General features: G+C 41.8%; 1 protein-coding gene across 2 annotated transcripts in view; it reads right to left on the minus strand.

Moving 5' to 3' along the window:
* Window positions 1-16,778, minus strand: part of LOC609770 (contactin-associated protein-like 3) — a 190,422-nt gene that overhangs the window by 97,483 nt on the left and 76,161 nt on the right. For both annotated transcript variants that reach the window (XM_038527282.1, XM_038527281.1), the window contains exon 4: window positions 5,916-6,063. In XM_038527282.1, the coding sequence (XP_038383210.1) occupies window positions 5,916-6,063 (148 nt within the window). The remainder of the gene's footprint in view (window positions 1-5,915; window positions 6,064-16,778) is intronic.

Genomic DNA, 16,778 nt, shown 5'->3' on the forward strand with positions numbered 1-16,778 from the left:
ACCACTTAGTAGCACACTTAACTTTTACAAGAAGGCTTCATGACAAAGGTCTTTGTATGTAATTCAATTAATTAAATAATTGGGGTACTTGAAGTAGAGGTCACTTATTATGAATTAAAATGTGAAGCAATAGTTTTCCCTATCTTAAGAGAACATAACTTACATTCCAAAATAGAAAACGTGATACTTAATTGAAAATAGGAAGTGTTTTTCCAAAATCACATGATTTTAACTTATAATTATTAGTTTTATTAACTGAGGTTATATTTTGACGACTATCACTAACATTATTATTAAAAAAAGGGCCCACACATACTAGCCATTTAGGGAAGGAAATCCATTTTTACCAGTAGCGAAACTAAATTTCTGCTGATAGACTAATAGCCTCTGGGTCTGGTCCCACAAACAGCCTTTCAGAACAACACAGAGCAGTAGCTCAGAGAAAAGGCTGGAGTTGCCCTGTGAGAGTCCAAATCCTGATTCTATTGCAGAAAACCTTAACCTGTCTGTACCCATTTCCTCATCTGTAGAGGATGAAGAGGCCTTTCCGATGAAGCACTGATATGGAGTATTAAACAACTCAACATCTAGACAGTGTGTACAACAGTACCTGAAATATGGGTGTTGGCTACACTATTATGTTAGAGCACTGGGCAAAGAAAAGGCAGTGCCGTGAGTGGAAGCTGCATTTACAACCTCTGCTCCTGAACAAGATAAGAATAACCAGATTTTTCTCTCACTTGAAGCCAGAAAAAATAGTGGAAGGGAGAGGCACATAAAGCAACATGATGCCCAAGAGATGAAAGACAAACAAGATGATCCCTGGAACACCACTTGGGCCACTGCCTTGAGACAATTTCCAGGTACAGAGTAGGAAGGAGCAACTGGGGCAGAGCCCAGCAGATGCCCTGAGAAGAAGAGACAGTCAGAGGTCTGGTAGGAACAGAACACCTGGAGTCCACAGGCAAAGCATGTTGCAAAGAAGGATAAATAATGAGAACACTGGTGATCAGCATTCAGCAAAGTACTGATCAATGTGTGTGAGTGATGAAGCCCATCAAAACCAGGAAATGAACCATCTAAAAGGATGAATGGGAAAGAGTGCTGGCATGCACACGGCAACAGTGCCTACTGTATTATCCAGACTGGAAACCTCACCAGTCTCTACCATTGGTGGGAATTGCAGAGGTGGGAATAATTACCCTAGACCAAACACTGCTCTGGTATGAGCTAACAAATTTTAAAAGTAAAACCTAAAAGGATCAAATGCCTTCAATTCAATGTATCCTTGATGAAAGCTCAAGCTATGGGAAAGTAAAAATGTCCAGCATCCAACAAGGTAAAATCAAAATGTCTGGCATCTACTCAAAAATTTCCAGGCATACAAGGAAGCTGGAAAGTATGGATGCACAATGAAAACAATCAATCAAAACAGAACGGACACAGATATAATTAGCAAGGAGAGACATTAAGGTAGTTGTTATACCTGCCATCCATATGTTCAAAAAGTCAAGTAGATATACAAAAGATACTTTTAAAAAAGTGAAAATTACAATGTCTGAGTTGAAAAATACACTGAATGGGATTACTGGCAGATTAAACATTGCAGAAAAATTGGCCAGTGAACTTGAAGACACAACAATAGCAATATTTTTAAATGAAACAAAGAGGAAAAAAAATAATTTAAGAAAATAAACAGGACATCAGTGAAGTCGTGTGACAAAACAAAATCAAACAGCTTAATGCATGTTTTCTCTAATGATAATTGGGTCAGTCCCTGAAAGAAAAGAGGGGAAAATTGAGAAAAAAAATAGTTGAAGAAACAATGGCTGCAACTTTCCAAAGCCAATGAAAACTATAAGCCCACAAATCCAAATAGCCCAATGAGCTCCAAACACAAGAAACAGAATAAAACAAAACCAAATCAAACCAGAAACAAATTATTCAAAATCTTAAAAGCAGCTGGAGAAAAAAAGGCATGTCACATTCAGAGAAAGATAATTACAGATGGCAGCAGATTTCTCAGTGGAGAGGATGCAAGTGAGGAAACAGAAGAGCATCATCTTGAAAGTGATGAACAAAGAAAGGTTACCCTAGAATTCTATACTGACTGAAAATAACTTTCAAAAGTGAGGGCAAAATACCAACTCTCTTCGGACCTACAAAAAGTGAAAGATTCCTCACCCACAGATCTACGCTGCAAAAAAATATTAAATGAAGTCTTAGAGGGGGAAGGAAAATGATACGTGAAAATATGGACTGATACAAAGGAAGGAAGAATATCAAAATCTACATGGATCAATGAATATGTATATCTCATTACGTATAAACATAAACTATAAGGGCGCCTGGGTGGCTCAGTCAGTTAAGCATCTGCCTTTGGCTCAGGTCATGATCTCAGGGTCCTGGGATTGAGCCCCAAATCGGCCTCCCTGCTCAGTGGGGAGTCTGCATCTCCCTCTCCGTCTGCCTCTCCCCTCTCCTTGTGCACTGTCTTTTGCAAATAAATAAAATCTTTAAAAAAAAAAACCCAAAACATACAAACTATATATTATATATAAAATAGAATGTTAACAGCAGGGATATAAATATAGGCACGTGTTGAGGTTGCTAAATAAAACCTCTAAATTTTTGCTGCAATAGTCAATATATATTTTAAATAAACACAATATTTAAATTTTTTAAAGTAAGTTCCATGCCCAGCACAGAGCCCAACATAGGATTTGAACTCATGACCCTGAGATAGAGACCTGAGCTGAGATCAAGAGCTTAACTGACTGAGTCACCCAGGTGCCCCAAATAAACACAATATTTTAAACAGCCAATTACATGTTTTATTCCCTTCTCCTCTTCCCTGCTTACTGATTTTATTTTCAATGCTGGATTTGACACAGAACCAGAGTGCTACGTGCATGACTGGGAGATAGATCCCCACGGTGTTGGTCATTCTGGGCCTACATATTCCATATTCCTAAGGATTCATGCACTCCTTTCCTTCCCCTTTTCTCCCCTCTGTCCTGCCCTCCTTCTTTCTCCCTTCTCTTATTCAAACAATCAACACACTAATAAGCATAAGATTACATTATGAGAGCACAGACCACATGATGGTACAAGCTCAAGAGAGCACTTGAGGAGACACTGACCATGAACATGGGGAGACAAACTAGAAGGCAGAGAAGAAGGAAGAGAAGATGCCCAAACGATGAATAACAATTGGGAAAGGAAAGAAGGTGGACCTGGGACTGGTATCGGTATCTGTGGCTTCAGAGACCTGCGTCGAGGATACCAGTTTGGGATTGATCAAACGGTGTGTAAAAGTTATTGAACATTTGAGAAAGTGAAGGACACCCAAACAGAGATCTCTTAAGAGTGGAATACAAAGTCTAGAACAAGTCCATTGAGAAGATGGGTGCTGGACAGGTGGGGCTGCTGGCGGGAGGAAGGACTGAGAAGACCCCACACACTCCACATCCACTCTTAAAGTTGAGGGTGGGAGAGATTTTCAGGTAGAGAACGCGTGTGCTCCAGGCCGGGAAAATGCATGGTGATTATAGCAATAGCGAATGTCATTGTAATTAGAGTTTAAAGAAATGAAACCAAAAAGACAACTTGCATCTAAGAGACATTATCTGCCAAGATAAGCAATCTGGGCAGTTTCTCAATATCAACAGAGCAGTGAAAATAGAAATGGGGAGAAAGAAGACAATAATTAGCACTTTGGGCTATAAACCATATCATACTCAATTACTGGCAAAACTAAAAAGTGCAAAGCTCTACGCTTGAACAATTACTCCTATTAATAATAAAAATGAAGACAATACAGAGGCCCTACGATTACTCTGTGTAGTTTTACAAGTAGCAATGATTATCATCAGTCTAATGTTTTTATGCTAGGGGCCCCTTGTCCCCGAAAGCTCATGTTTGCTGGATTTAGGATGCACACTGGCCCCACGACAGCAGGACAGCCCACCGGCCCTTCCAGGCATCAGGCTCACAGCTTCGGTCTCCCTGGGTCTGACCTCTACCTGAAGGATCTGCAGTAATATCTCCTCACAAAGAACATCAAGCTAATGGCAAATCTCCATCAAAGGGCAGGTTCTGCTTTGAAGTCGGTAAACCTGAAGTTGTTTCCAGAGTAATGGGAGAATGGAGAAGCTCATTTTATGGGATCAAAGAGAAAGTGAATATCAGATGTCCCAGCCCCTGGCAGTCGTGCACATTGATGCACCTCAGAAACAATAGGATGGAAGGAGATGACCAATGGAAAGGGGTGGGGGTGGGGGCCCACACTGCAACACCAGCTCTGCTGTATTCTGTACAGAAACACCAGCACAGAGGCAGGGTCTGGAAACCAAGGGAAGGTAGAGCCCCTCCTCAACAGTACGGATGGAGCCAAGGCCGAAAGTGACCCTCGAAGCTGGATGGGGTTGCTTCTGGGACCATGGGCCTCACCTCCAGAAGTCTCACCGTCTGTGGGGTTAGCAAAGGGGTGATGGTACCGTTGCTATGCGAGCTCTCCCTGCGCCCCACAGCGCCCACACCCCTCATGATCCCCAAGCCCACAGAAGCGGGGAGTCCCTGTGGCCACTGTGTGTGTGTCCCTGCTTCCCTCCCAGAAGCCCCCCACTCCCCCCGGCTCACGTCCCAGGCCTTTCACTTGGAAAACCGTCTGACCGCTCTACTCCCTATGCCCCAGGGTCGTGTTCCAATATTTTACGTTTGTTTTGTACCATTTTATGACTTCTCATAAAATCCTGACAAAGAAAGTGAATCATTTTAAGCAGGGTCCCCCACATCCAATCCCTAACACCGTTCTTTGCAAATACCAGGTGTCAGATAAATTCTTATAGGGCACGGGAGGGCATAAAGAAATGGAAGCCTGGATAATATAGTAGTTACAAGAGCCAAATACGGCAAAAAAAGAAGACCCAGTTTTTAAATCCTAGATCCAGTATGTAATAGCTCTGGCAAACATCTACATTTCTCCAAGGAGAAGATTCTCCCTCCCCTGACATGCTGAGCTTACTACCATAAGGGGCCGTGGCTGGTGCGAGAGGGGGATGAGAAAACGTCTGTAGGCCTCAGGTCTGACGCATTAAGTACTCTGTGTATGGTGCCGTCTTCTGCAAAGCTAACGCTCTGAGCAGGTATGAAATGAAGTGTGACCCAAAGACCCAACCTCCCAAGACATTCCCATCCACCATACTCTCTGGTTCATTCTCCTGTTTTCCGGAAGACTTTTTTTTTTAAGTAATTTTTTTTCTCTCTGTACTAATGGAAGAAATTCCAGTATATTCTGGATCATCAAAATGGCAACTGTAGAGTCCATTCCCCCACACATTTCGTTGAATGCGCTCATGCTTGCGTTCATGCTCACATTGGCTGCGGTTCTTGTCACCCTCCTCATCAGTGGGGGAAAGAGGGGGGACACAACACATTAATGATGTTCAAAAGAAGGTTCACGCAGAGGGAAGTAGGGGCACAAGCAGTGATTATGGGAGAAGCACGGAGTCATCGTGGAAGTACGGGGAAAACAAAAGCACCTGCTGTCACGTGCGTCCCCAACTCAGGGTCACCTCAGTGTCAGACAAGAGTAGCATCTGTCACCGTGAATTACGGTTCTGGATTTGGACGTCGTTAATGTCACAAAGCGCCCACTCTAAAACAGGGACCCTGCTCTCCTCTGGGAATCTACAACTCTGAGGCTCAGTGCAGGTGCACCTCTACATTCAACTATAAAAGACACCAGGCTTTCCATAAAAAATAAAAATAAAAAACTAAAAACAAAACAACAAAAACAGTTTCATATACAGAGATGTTTAAAAGGCTGGAAAAAAGCCAAGCTGAGATTTCAGCGTGGCCTTCGGAGCATGTCCCTCTGTCATGGACCTCGGTGGGGGAGTAACACCACTTACGGTATGCACATCCGTACACTTCTATCCGCATCCCGATCCTGCCCTTGGGGTTCCAGGCCAAGGGGAGGAAGCGCAGGAACCTGGCTTCGAAGGGAGGCTGGAGTCTGTAATGCACCACACTGTCTGCGTTTGTGTTTCCTGGAAAACCCTGGGAGAGAACGGAGACAGGGATCAATGTGACCGCAGAACACGGAGTTCACGTCGTCACTTCTCACGCCAGCCAGGGACGGATGCTCCACTTTGTTAATATGCAAGCGGCTGCCTGCTTTGTAGAAATGCTGCCAGCATCTCAGGGGGATGGGACAACCTTTCTTCAGGGCCTGGATTAGTCACCATTGTTCTAAGTTTTCCTTATTTGCAGGGTGATTTAAATTTCAGCGGTACCATTAAGCTGGCTATAAACCTGCTACCCTTGAAGGCTGACTTTTGGAAAGTTGCTCTTCCCCTAAACCATTTCCCTAATCATTAAGCAGTTAAGATGCTCACACGCAACCCCACACCCAAGGCAATCAAGCACAGTGATAACTTGCAGCCCGAGCAGTAAGAATCCTAGACTCTGGGATTTGAGAGCTGGAAGGGCCCTAGACAGTGTTCTTTCATTCAAAACCCTTCATGTATAAATGCAAAATCAAAGTCTAAAAAAGCCAGAAGACTCTGCAGAGGTAGGATAGCTATTATCCAGCATGGCCAGGACCAGATTCTGAGGCTTCGGATTTCAATCCCAGTGGCCACTGTGTGTGGTCAGGGTGCCCCAGGGTAGCAGCACTTCAGGAGCACCCGGGAGACCACAGGACAGAGGGGTGCGCTTGCTCAGCCACAGGCACCTGGCCTCATGCTAGAAAGGCCAGCATGAAAGCAAAGGAGGTTGTTATAAGGAATATGTGACTCATTTCTCATGGTGTTGTTTTGAATATAACCACCGGCATATAGGAAAACCTAAAGAAGGGTGATTCGGGATGCCTGTCTTCGGCTCAGGTCATTACCCCACAGTCCTGGGATGGAGTTCCGCCTCAGTCTCCCCACAGGGAGCCTGCTTCTCCCTCTGCCTGTGTCTCTGTCTCTCTCAGTGTGTCTCTCATGAACAAATACATACAATCTTTTTTTTTTTAAAAAGGGTGATGCTTCTGTATATATACATATTAATCATTGATATGTTACAAACGATTTAATGGATGTTTTGAAGGGTAATGCACACATACAAGAAAAACTACAAGAAAGCACAGACTCCAACACACAGGAAGTGCATTTCCACGCACCCTCTCCTCCCTGTCCTGGCAGTTTCTCTTAGACTGCGTTTACTAACCTGTTGTGCACTTTTATGCAGAAAAAAAAAAAAAAAAAGGATGGGTGGGTTTCAGATGAAATGAGTTTAGTTGTCCCCTATCAGCAGATCTACTCCCCGCACCCCTGAGGTCTTGCATTAACGCCCGCTCATCAATATTCAGGAGGCTGTAGAGATCACAACTCCTGTGGAAACAATTTCTCTGCACCTCCGAAGTCCACGGGAAGGCTGGGCTTTACTGTCCTGTCACCTGAGCCCCAGAACCTGCTCTAGCCTCCTCTGGACCAGGATTTCAACCAGAGCTCTTTCTGCTCTGAGCATTCTAGAGTCTGCTCCTGAAGTTTCAAATCCCATCTTAAAATTGATTCCATGGACTCTTCATCAGATGCCTCATCAATTTTCCCCAATGGCCAATGCTATAGGGAAGCCATAGCAACCTAAGTCTTTCCATCAACACAGCATCTTAATAGGAAATGCTGCCCCCATAAGGTTCCTTGCTGGAACCCCAAGAACCTTATTGGTTTATGCTCTGAAAGCAAACAGTAGGGGTGCTAAGCTGTGATGTGTCTCTAATGTCAAATGCTAAATCGACCTAAGTTCTAGCTAGCACTTCTCTGGAACCCACAGTCAAAACTCCAAGTTCTGTGCCCTTTGATCTCTCCAAGTTTTATCATCCAGACTGTCAAAGATGTTCTCATAATACTCCTTCATATAACACTAATAAAATCAGGGAACCAAAGAGTCGACCTTTTCTTATGCTCACCTGCCCTGGAAGGACAGACTCCCCTATCCACCTGTAGTTAGTACCATACAGCCCAGGAGCAAAGCTCTCAGCTCAGCCAAGAAGGATGCCTGCCTGGTTGTTCTGCTTCATGAAACACCAGATCTGGCTTAACAACCAGACCAGACCAAACCAAGGCCAATCACGACTCCGGGTTGTAAGCCATGACAAGCAGGGATGAAGAGATGGAACGGAGAATACAGAAAACTCAAATGCGATGGCAGTGCCAGTCTCAGACAGTCACATACTTTCTCTTGGCTAGGGAATGAAACATCAACCAGGAGGCCCTCACTCATCTCTCTCTTGCTCAGTGAAAGTGTAATCGTTGCCTGACATCAGCTTTTTTCCAAGGTTTAGCAACTGTTATGCCAAGGGTCAACCCTTTCCACTGTTTCTATGTGCCAGATGGGATGTGGGGCATGTGCTCTCTCCATCCCTACCTTCCTGCAGGAACCACAGGCTGGCATGAGCAGGAGCTGCCTGGTGTATCAGCTGCACTACTCTCTGGCACATGGTCTTAACAGTTATTTGGGGCTGCAAGCCACACTTCCTTCATCTACAAGACCAGCTTGGTCAAACCTAACTCCAAAGGTTGAGCTGCTATTGAGTGACATAGGATCTGAAAAGTCACGTTCCCACACCTGCCTGGAGGTAGGTGGTCCATGAGTGTTGGCCACTGTGGCCATAGCCTGGGCCACCATTTTGACTATTGTGGGTGCATTTGGCAGAGGCAGCTCATCTGTCAAGCTCTGCATCATGTTACTTGCCTTCTATCTCAGGGTCATTATCCAAGACGTGCAGATCAATAATCAAGGGAGGGATATCAGCTCCTACAGTCACAGTGATGCCAAAATTATAATTCAACTTAAGAACTGAAGTCAATATTTATTTGAGTGTAACTGACAACAATTTTAAACCTCCGTATAAACCGTGTAACGAAATCATTTCCCAGGAAGGATATTTTAACAAATTGTTTTATTTTCCTCAGATAACATTACTTCCTTCTGAAGCACTTTGTTTATTGAATATAAATTCTGAACACTGTACTTCAGATTGTGTGATGACAATGCCATATAGCAAAAGGAATTTCTATTTCTGTTTTAATGGAATTTAGACAGAATACTATTTAAGAAATATTTCAAGTGGCAATAATGTCTTAACAGCCTATGAAAAGAAGAGATTTGGAAAGCACTCTTTACAACTTCTGAGAATCTGCATACAAAACAAAACAAAACAAAACATTCATCACATATGATCTTAATTATATACAAATACTTGGAATGTATGTATGTATGTGGGTACACCTGTGTGATTATTTTAATTCATTCTCATTTTAAGGAATTACAGTATTTTTGTCTTTCGTAGAATGATCAATTGTCCCTTTGGATATGAATCAAAAATACATTTCTTTAAAGATACAGAAATTAAGTGAAATGACTTTGGCATAGGAGAGCTCTCTACTAGTATGTCATTCACACTTTTGGGGCTCATTACCGAAATGATCCCATATATTTTTGCTAAGCTAATGTCTATCTCTTAAGAGGTGGTATAATCTATTGTTTGCCTCATCTACATTTCCTTTGGTGTTTCTAGAACAGACTTGGATATAGAGGCCAAACACAGACTGGCAGGAACAAAGGCCCACTCTTGCCCTATTCTAACAAGTAACAGGATGAAGACCCCATGGGAGCAGGAAGGAGCTTTCCTGGGGACTGCACACAGGCCTTGGCAATTTCTCAGCACTTCCCTGCCCACGTCCAGACAGAGTTCCCCTCCACTTGGACCTGGACAAAATCGGCTCCATCCAAATTCTTTCCCCATCTCTCTGGCACGTGGGGAAACCAGCATTTTTGTGCATAAAGTTAAGAACAAGAGAAAACTGTCTTACAATTTTGATGAGTTAGTGTGAGGAGTTTCACGGGCTTGTCTTTCTGGCATGCCTGTTGGCTCACCTAACACTAAGAAGCAAACCAACAAAAACCCTCCCTGCTATTAATCATCAGGAACACTTCAGTTGGACGTGGACTCAATCTTCAATCACCTTAATGGCATCACAATTGAAAGTTTCATCCACTATTAGGAACAAACGATGTCTGATGAAGTTTTCTGTTTCCACGGTAGCTGCGCTGAAGGTAAGTCGAGTTTATGGCTTGGGACCCACTCATGTGCAATATACATGTTTCTAAAATAGTTTGTTGTAGGAACAGGTGACATTTCTGAAAAGCTGTCAACCTTGCATTGAGTTTAGTTAGCAGTCACACCAGTAAGGATCTAAATCATGAGAAAGGATCCTTGGGAGGTTCACTCAGAGCCATGGTCCCTAGTGTAACGTGAGTCACCGCAATTCTGAGTTAAAGTCAACAGATGATCTTTCAAGATGCCTCTTACATATTTGTCATTTTAGATCTAAAATATCTGTGTCCTAAGAAAGACTTTTATATCAATGTCTTATTTCAAAATATGAGTGATGCCACTTATAGAAACAGGTCTCAGTGACTTTAAAAATAAATAAATATTAAGCCTCTACTCTGAGCCCCTAGGAAATCTGAGCTTCATTATTCACTCATGCTATTCGTTTTATTTTAAGACCTCTGAGGTAGAAGGGAAGATGTTGCTGGGATTAAGAGAGTGGGCAGCTATCCCCAAGCTCTCATTCTGACCATGCTAATTACGGGGCCATGATGATCTTGGACAAGATGCTTCAATCGCCCCACGTCTTGGCTTCTTCATGAATACTGGGGGATTAATAATAATTATTGTTATTATTCAAAGTAATATTTCGTCCCTATTATTTCCAGAGGCTCACAGACCATGAAAGGATGTACTAAAATGATTTCCTATAGTTAGGCCATGTAAAAGTTGTACTCAGTTGCTTTAAAGTCAATGCTCTTGTTATAAATTATTTTTAATGTTTTATGGAGCTAGAAAGTACTGTCCCGTTTACACATAAATAAAACAAGGGAAGTATGCCCTTTCTACTTTAGTTTTATTGAGTGAATTGGACATGCAGTAACATGGATTGGGATGTCCAATGTATGATCTGGAAGGATCACCCCTTGAGACCTCAGTTAACCGGGTGCTTTGTGCTGGGTGAACACTAGAGTTTTAGCCTGTGCAGGTAAGTTTACTTCAACAATGTTCTAGGAAGTGAGTGAATAATCTCTCTTCTTGCCTAAAACAAGCCAACATGTACCTGAAGTGCACTGAAAAGATTTTCTTGGGTGTATATGTATTAATGCACATAATATGTATAAGTATGTATGTAATATATTCTGACATGAAAATCTCAATATGTTGGAAAAAGCATGCACTTAGGCAGTATTTCCTGGTTTCTCTTATGGGGTCTTAGTGGAAGCAAGTCACAAAGTCAAACCAGTGGCTGAGCAAAAAGAGACGATCACCTCTCTGTGTCCCACCACCTTCCCCTACTTCGAAGCACAGCTACACCATCCAGAAACCCATAGGCCTGGCCCTGGAATCACCCACATCCCAGGGCCAATGCAGCTGGAGGAAACAGGGTCCCAAATGCTGCTCTAATTGACATGCTTTTGTTATATGCGCCGTATAAAGAAGAGCAATGTAAACATTACTAAAATCTTGTTGAAAGAAAGGATCTTTAAAACACATCATTACGTTGTAGGCTTTTATCTTCTTGAAATATGGACCCAAGAGAGAAGACAGGTTTCCTTGACTCTGCAGAAAAACTAGTTCGGGTTTCTCAATACTCCTCCCTTTCCAGTCTTTCTAAGTGATTGGGAGAAATACATTTTATAAGATATCTGGAAGGCAAATTTATGTTGGCAAAGAGGTTGAAAGTGGAGAAAAAGCCAGAAAAACAGTATTTCCAATAACAACAAGATCATATTTTAAAAAGCGTATGGTTATTGAAAACAATACCAGAACATCACAAAAAGCATGTGTGATTTGATACATGGCACAAGCTTATTTTTTGAAAAATGAATTAGCTTTTGGTACTTGAAGAGTGACACAAAAGAATAAAATGAAGTATTGCTAGTGTTAGAAGAAATGCCTTAAATGAGTGTTTAATAGTGTGCCTATCCTATGAGCAACTTGAAGGAATTAAAGAAGTCAACTGAATGAAAAGAATTAAATATAACATTTAAACTTGACTCTAGGCATAGTTTTGATGACATTCTTTAACAATTCAGATTATTGGTAGAATAGCACTTTCCTGTTAGTTTCCTGTATATGTTCAAAATAATGAAATGTCAAACAGGTTATTTGTACAAAATTTCAGAAGATTTCTCATCGAGAAGTTCCAGTGATTCGAATTGATGCCAGGATGTATTTAATTCAACATGAAAGTATCTCATTAGGTAGAGAATTCATCTCACTTACTATGATGGGCTGAATTGTGTCCCCCTCCCAAATTCCTAGGTGAAATCCTGAACCCCTAATACTTCAAAACATGACTGTGCTTGGAAACAGGGTCTATAAAGGGGTGATTAAGGTAAAATGAGGCCATTAGGGTGAGTCCTAATCCAGTGTGACTGGGTTGTTACAAGAGAAAATCTGGACTCCCAGAGAGGCCCCGGGGTAGTGTGCACACAGAGCAAAGACCATGTGAGGGCCCAGGGAAATGGTATGTGTCAATTACAGCACAATACAGGGATGGGGGAAAAAAACCTCAGACTAGTTTTAGACATCTTGAACAAAAACTCCACTTTTAAATAATTTCTGAGGAAGAGTGAATACCACTGAACTACTAAATAAATACTCTAAACCATTCTCTGTGGATTTTAATTTCTTTCAAGATGCTAACCACCAGGGCCCCTGGCTGGCTCAGAGGGATGTATGATTCTTGATGTCACATTCACAAGTTTGAGCCCCATGTGGGGTGGAGAGATCAAATAAATAAATAAATAAATAAATAAATAAATAAATAAATAAACTTTAAATAAATAAACTTTAAATAAATAAATGCTTTTAAGGAAGAGGAAAACTGCCCATTTTAACATAGGGGAACAAGCAAACAATCCTGCAGCAGCAGAATGAAAATTTTTTCCATTCAAAATTTTCTTCTCAAATCAGATATTTTGATATTAGCCCCACTTTGTTTATAAGGGAAACATACTTACCATCACAAGATTTAGCTGTCACTTATACAAAAATTAAGAGTCGTTTCTGAGTGGTAGCCACAATTCTGCTTTCAAAGGAAATGTTAACTTATATAGGATTTAGCCAAATAAGTCTAAAATTGTATCAAGATCAGGGATCCCTGGATGGCTCAGCGGTTTAGTTCCTGCCTTCGGCCTAGGGCATGGTCCTGGAGTCCCGGGATTGAGTCCCATATCGGGCTCCCTGCATGGAGCCTGTTTCTCTCTCTGCCTATGTCTCTGCCTCTGTGTATGTGTGTGTCTCTCATGAATAAATAAGTAAAATATTTTTTAAAAATTCTATCAAGATTAAATAGCTGTTTTTCTATTGTCTATCTAAAGTTTTGGTGGTTTTAGTAACCAAAAAAAAAAAAAAAAAAGTTCTTTCCTTAGCATTTTAAAATTTGAGTTAGCAATACTGTTAAACCAAAATGATTATGGTCACTACAAGTTCAAAATGAACTCTGACACAAGAACTATGCTTACAATAGGATAAAAGAAATACATATCTGAAAAGGAAATTGAAATAAATAAAAAGTAAGCCCCTTTGCCACATATCCTCGCTGTTTCCTAGGGATGATAAAAGGCCATGGGGGCCAGAGCAGAGGTAAGACAATTCTTCATGGGTTTCTCACATTTCTGCACCTCTTACAAAGAGAAGCCCTGACTATCTTTTATTCTGACCTGTTTTTCAAGGACATTTATACAGAAAGCTGCTTTGTAAGATAATCTTTTTTTCTTCCAGGTGAAGCAGAGGCATGATTCTGCACAAAAGATTCAGGTTTCCTAAGCCCTTATAACATAACCCCTGGCTTGTGCAGGCATCCATCTGGGCCTATCAACATGGCCCATGTGTGACACAGGGTCACAGAGAACCAAGGCCAGGATGTGCTGCCTGTTTGACTTTCTGAATAACCAAATCAGCCACACACTGCCCCATCCTGACGCAGGACTCTCCTGCCTTCTCCCAGCATCCAAGAAACAGGCAGGCTAACGTTGAAAATAGAGCTAAAGCTCAGACGCTTCACACAGTTCTGCATGGAAAGTATAAAGTTCATCCCCCTGAAGACTTCATAGAGAATATGTAGGAAAAGCTGTAGGACTAAATAATCTGCTTAAGTCAAGCCGCTATGCAAACATTTATATATCCTAATATACTGATGTGTTATTTTAGGTTGTGCTCTCATTTGCTTTTATTAATGCATGATTACAAATTATTTTTTATTTTTAAATGCTGCATGTTACATTGTTTCTTAATTTAAAAAATGACAAGAAAAAGCAAACTGTAGTCTGTGTTCTCACTAGCAGGAAAACCTTGTTGACATGGAAAATAAATACAGATTTATGAAATAAATATAGATGGCTTTAGCTAGAGAAGTCAAATAATACAAAAAAGCTTACTATGCTGAAGCCACTCTTTCTCCCAGCCAACATTTAGCCATTCTGTATGGTTTATTATGATTGTCTTCTGCATTTACTGCTTTCCACCAGTCATTTGTCTTCATATTTTTTAGTAGGGATCCCCATGATTAGAGACAGGGCAGACATGAGGTCCCCGACTTAGGTACAGCAGCTGCCACCCCTCTGTCATAAAATCCTTCCTATCATTAATGGCCTTCTAGAGAAGCTCCAGCCTATGTCCCAGGAACTGGGGAAAATGTTAGCAAATACTGCCTCATCCTTCCTCATCCCTCCCCCCAACAGGGAAGCATGTTGGATCCACAAGACCCCAGTCCCTGTCATCTGGAGGCACCCCTCCACGCTTCTCCTCCAAAAGGGAAGCAGGGAGGAAAGGTCCATTCTGGCCCCAATCTTTGGGAAGGCAGATCAGGAGCTCATGTTCATTTTAATCACTTAGAAGCAGGATCAACTCAAGTCATTTTTTGTGTACTGCTTACCATTCATTTTTAATCAACATGTGGCATAATAAAAAGCATGCATCTCATTAACCATATATCACATTTGCTCGATTATAAGTTTTCCTCCGCTATAGCCTACTCATGTAATTTGTCTCCACAGTTTGTCTCTGCAGTCAAATTTCCACCTACAGAAAATTTTACAGAATTGGAAGAAATCTACATTATGTTCTGTGTATAATCCAGATTGCTTCCATTTCAAAATGTTTACCTCTGTATTTCAGTATGCTTGATGATCTCATTTATAATCTCAGGGTACATTTTGGACTTTTTAAAATATGCAGACGAAACTAGAATCCTGAGATTTCAGAGTCATGGGAGAAGATGATGTTACGCACTGAGCACCTGCTAGTGTCAGGGAGGAAAGACTCCCTGCCTCTCTCAGATGAAATGACTAAGGGCCTTGGAATGAGCAGATGCCAGGGAGATTAACAGGAGAAAAAGCATGTTCATATAAACAGGAGTTAACAAGACAAGAAGCCAGCTCCTGACCTGGAGGCTTATAGACTTCCTTTAGCCAGGACAGAGGGAGGAGACAGTGCTTCTAAGGAAAGAACAAAAAAGTTCCTTTAGGAAAGACAAATGGATTTTAGGGAGAATGAATCAGAGATGGGGAAGTCTGGGATAATATTTATTTATGCAGGTGAGAGTGCTCTTTCCTTTTCTGTGCCACGGAACTCCACGGAGTTGGGATGCGGGGCAAGTTTATTTCAGTCTCTCTCCTGGGCGCGGGCCTGCCTGCGGAGGGGGCTCCAGGCAGCCTCACCTCTCAGCACCCGATGCTTTGTCAGATTAGCTGCATGAAGGCTTCCTCCTGCAGCTGTTCATTCCCAAACGCCTTCACTTTCAAATAATCTCCACACCAACTCGGGTTTAGAGTGGGTCCCCCCACTAGGACCTCCCCTCCTGCATCTCCACCATTGGCTCCCTTCACCCGTAACCCCATGAGACCCCATGAAACTGGGCCTGCTCTTTACATAGATCTGAAAACTGGTTCAGAGGTACTCAATCATCTGCCCCAGGGGACAGCTGGCCCGTGGCACAGCCAGATTCTTACTCAGAGCTGTCTGACCCCAAAGCCTGGGCTCTTAACCCTGTGAGATATGGTCATCTGAGAGATCTCAGAGCACATCTAGACCCCAATTCTCCTTGTGTTATTTAGTAAATGTGGTTACCTCACCATCAACCACTTATTGTGAGATCCTGGACAATTCCCTTAGCCCATTTGTGCCTGTAAAATGATAATAGTACCCACTTCAGAAGCTTACTGTGGGGAACAGTGCCCAGCACTTGGGAAGTTCTAGGTATCTGCTTATCATTTTATCATTTACTTATTATCATTTGCTTATTAGATATCAAGGCATTCTCATAAAATATTTGAGAACTAAGTATTGACTTTACATGATTTACCCATCTCACACTGATAGACATCTAGGTAGCTGTTGATGCTTGACTGTTACAAACCATGCTGCAGTGACCATGAATGCCTTGGTGCATCTGGGGGAGTGGGGAGAGTGCCCTGATTTGAGGAATTCTGAACACAGAATCCTACAAATAATATTTCTACCTCAAGTTTGTGCACACTACAGCATGATCACTTTTTCCCTCTATAGAGAGGAGCTTTTGTATTGCATCATCCCAAATCAATTTCTACGATATTTTGCCACTAGGCAGCAAAAGACCATTGGTTTCCAAAATTTCATGAAATTTACATTAACTGAAATTTTGGGTTTTAGACTTTATTTATTTATTTTAAAGATTTTATTT

Source organism: Canis lupus, chromosome 1 (assembly GCF_011100685.1).
Source record: "Canis lupus familiaris isolate Mischka breed German Shepherd chromosome 1, alternate assembly UU_Cfam_GSD_1.0, whole genome shotgun sequence".
NCBI classification, from domain to species: domain Eukaryota; kingdom Metazoa; phylum Chordata; class Mammalia; order Carnivora; family Canidae; genus Canis; species Canis lupus.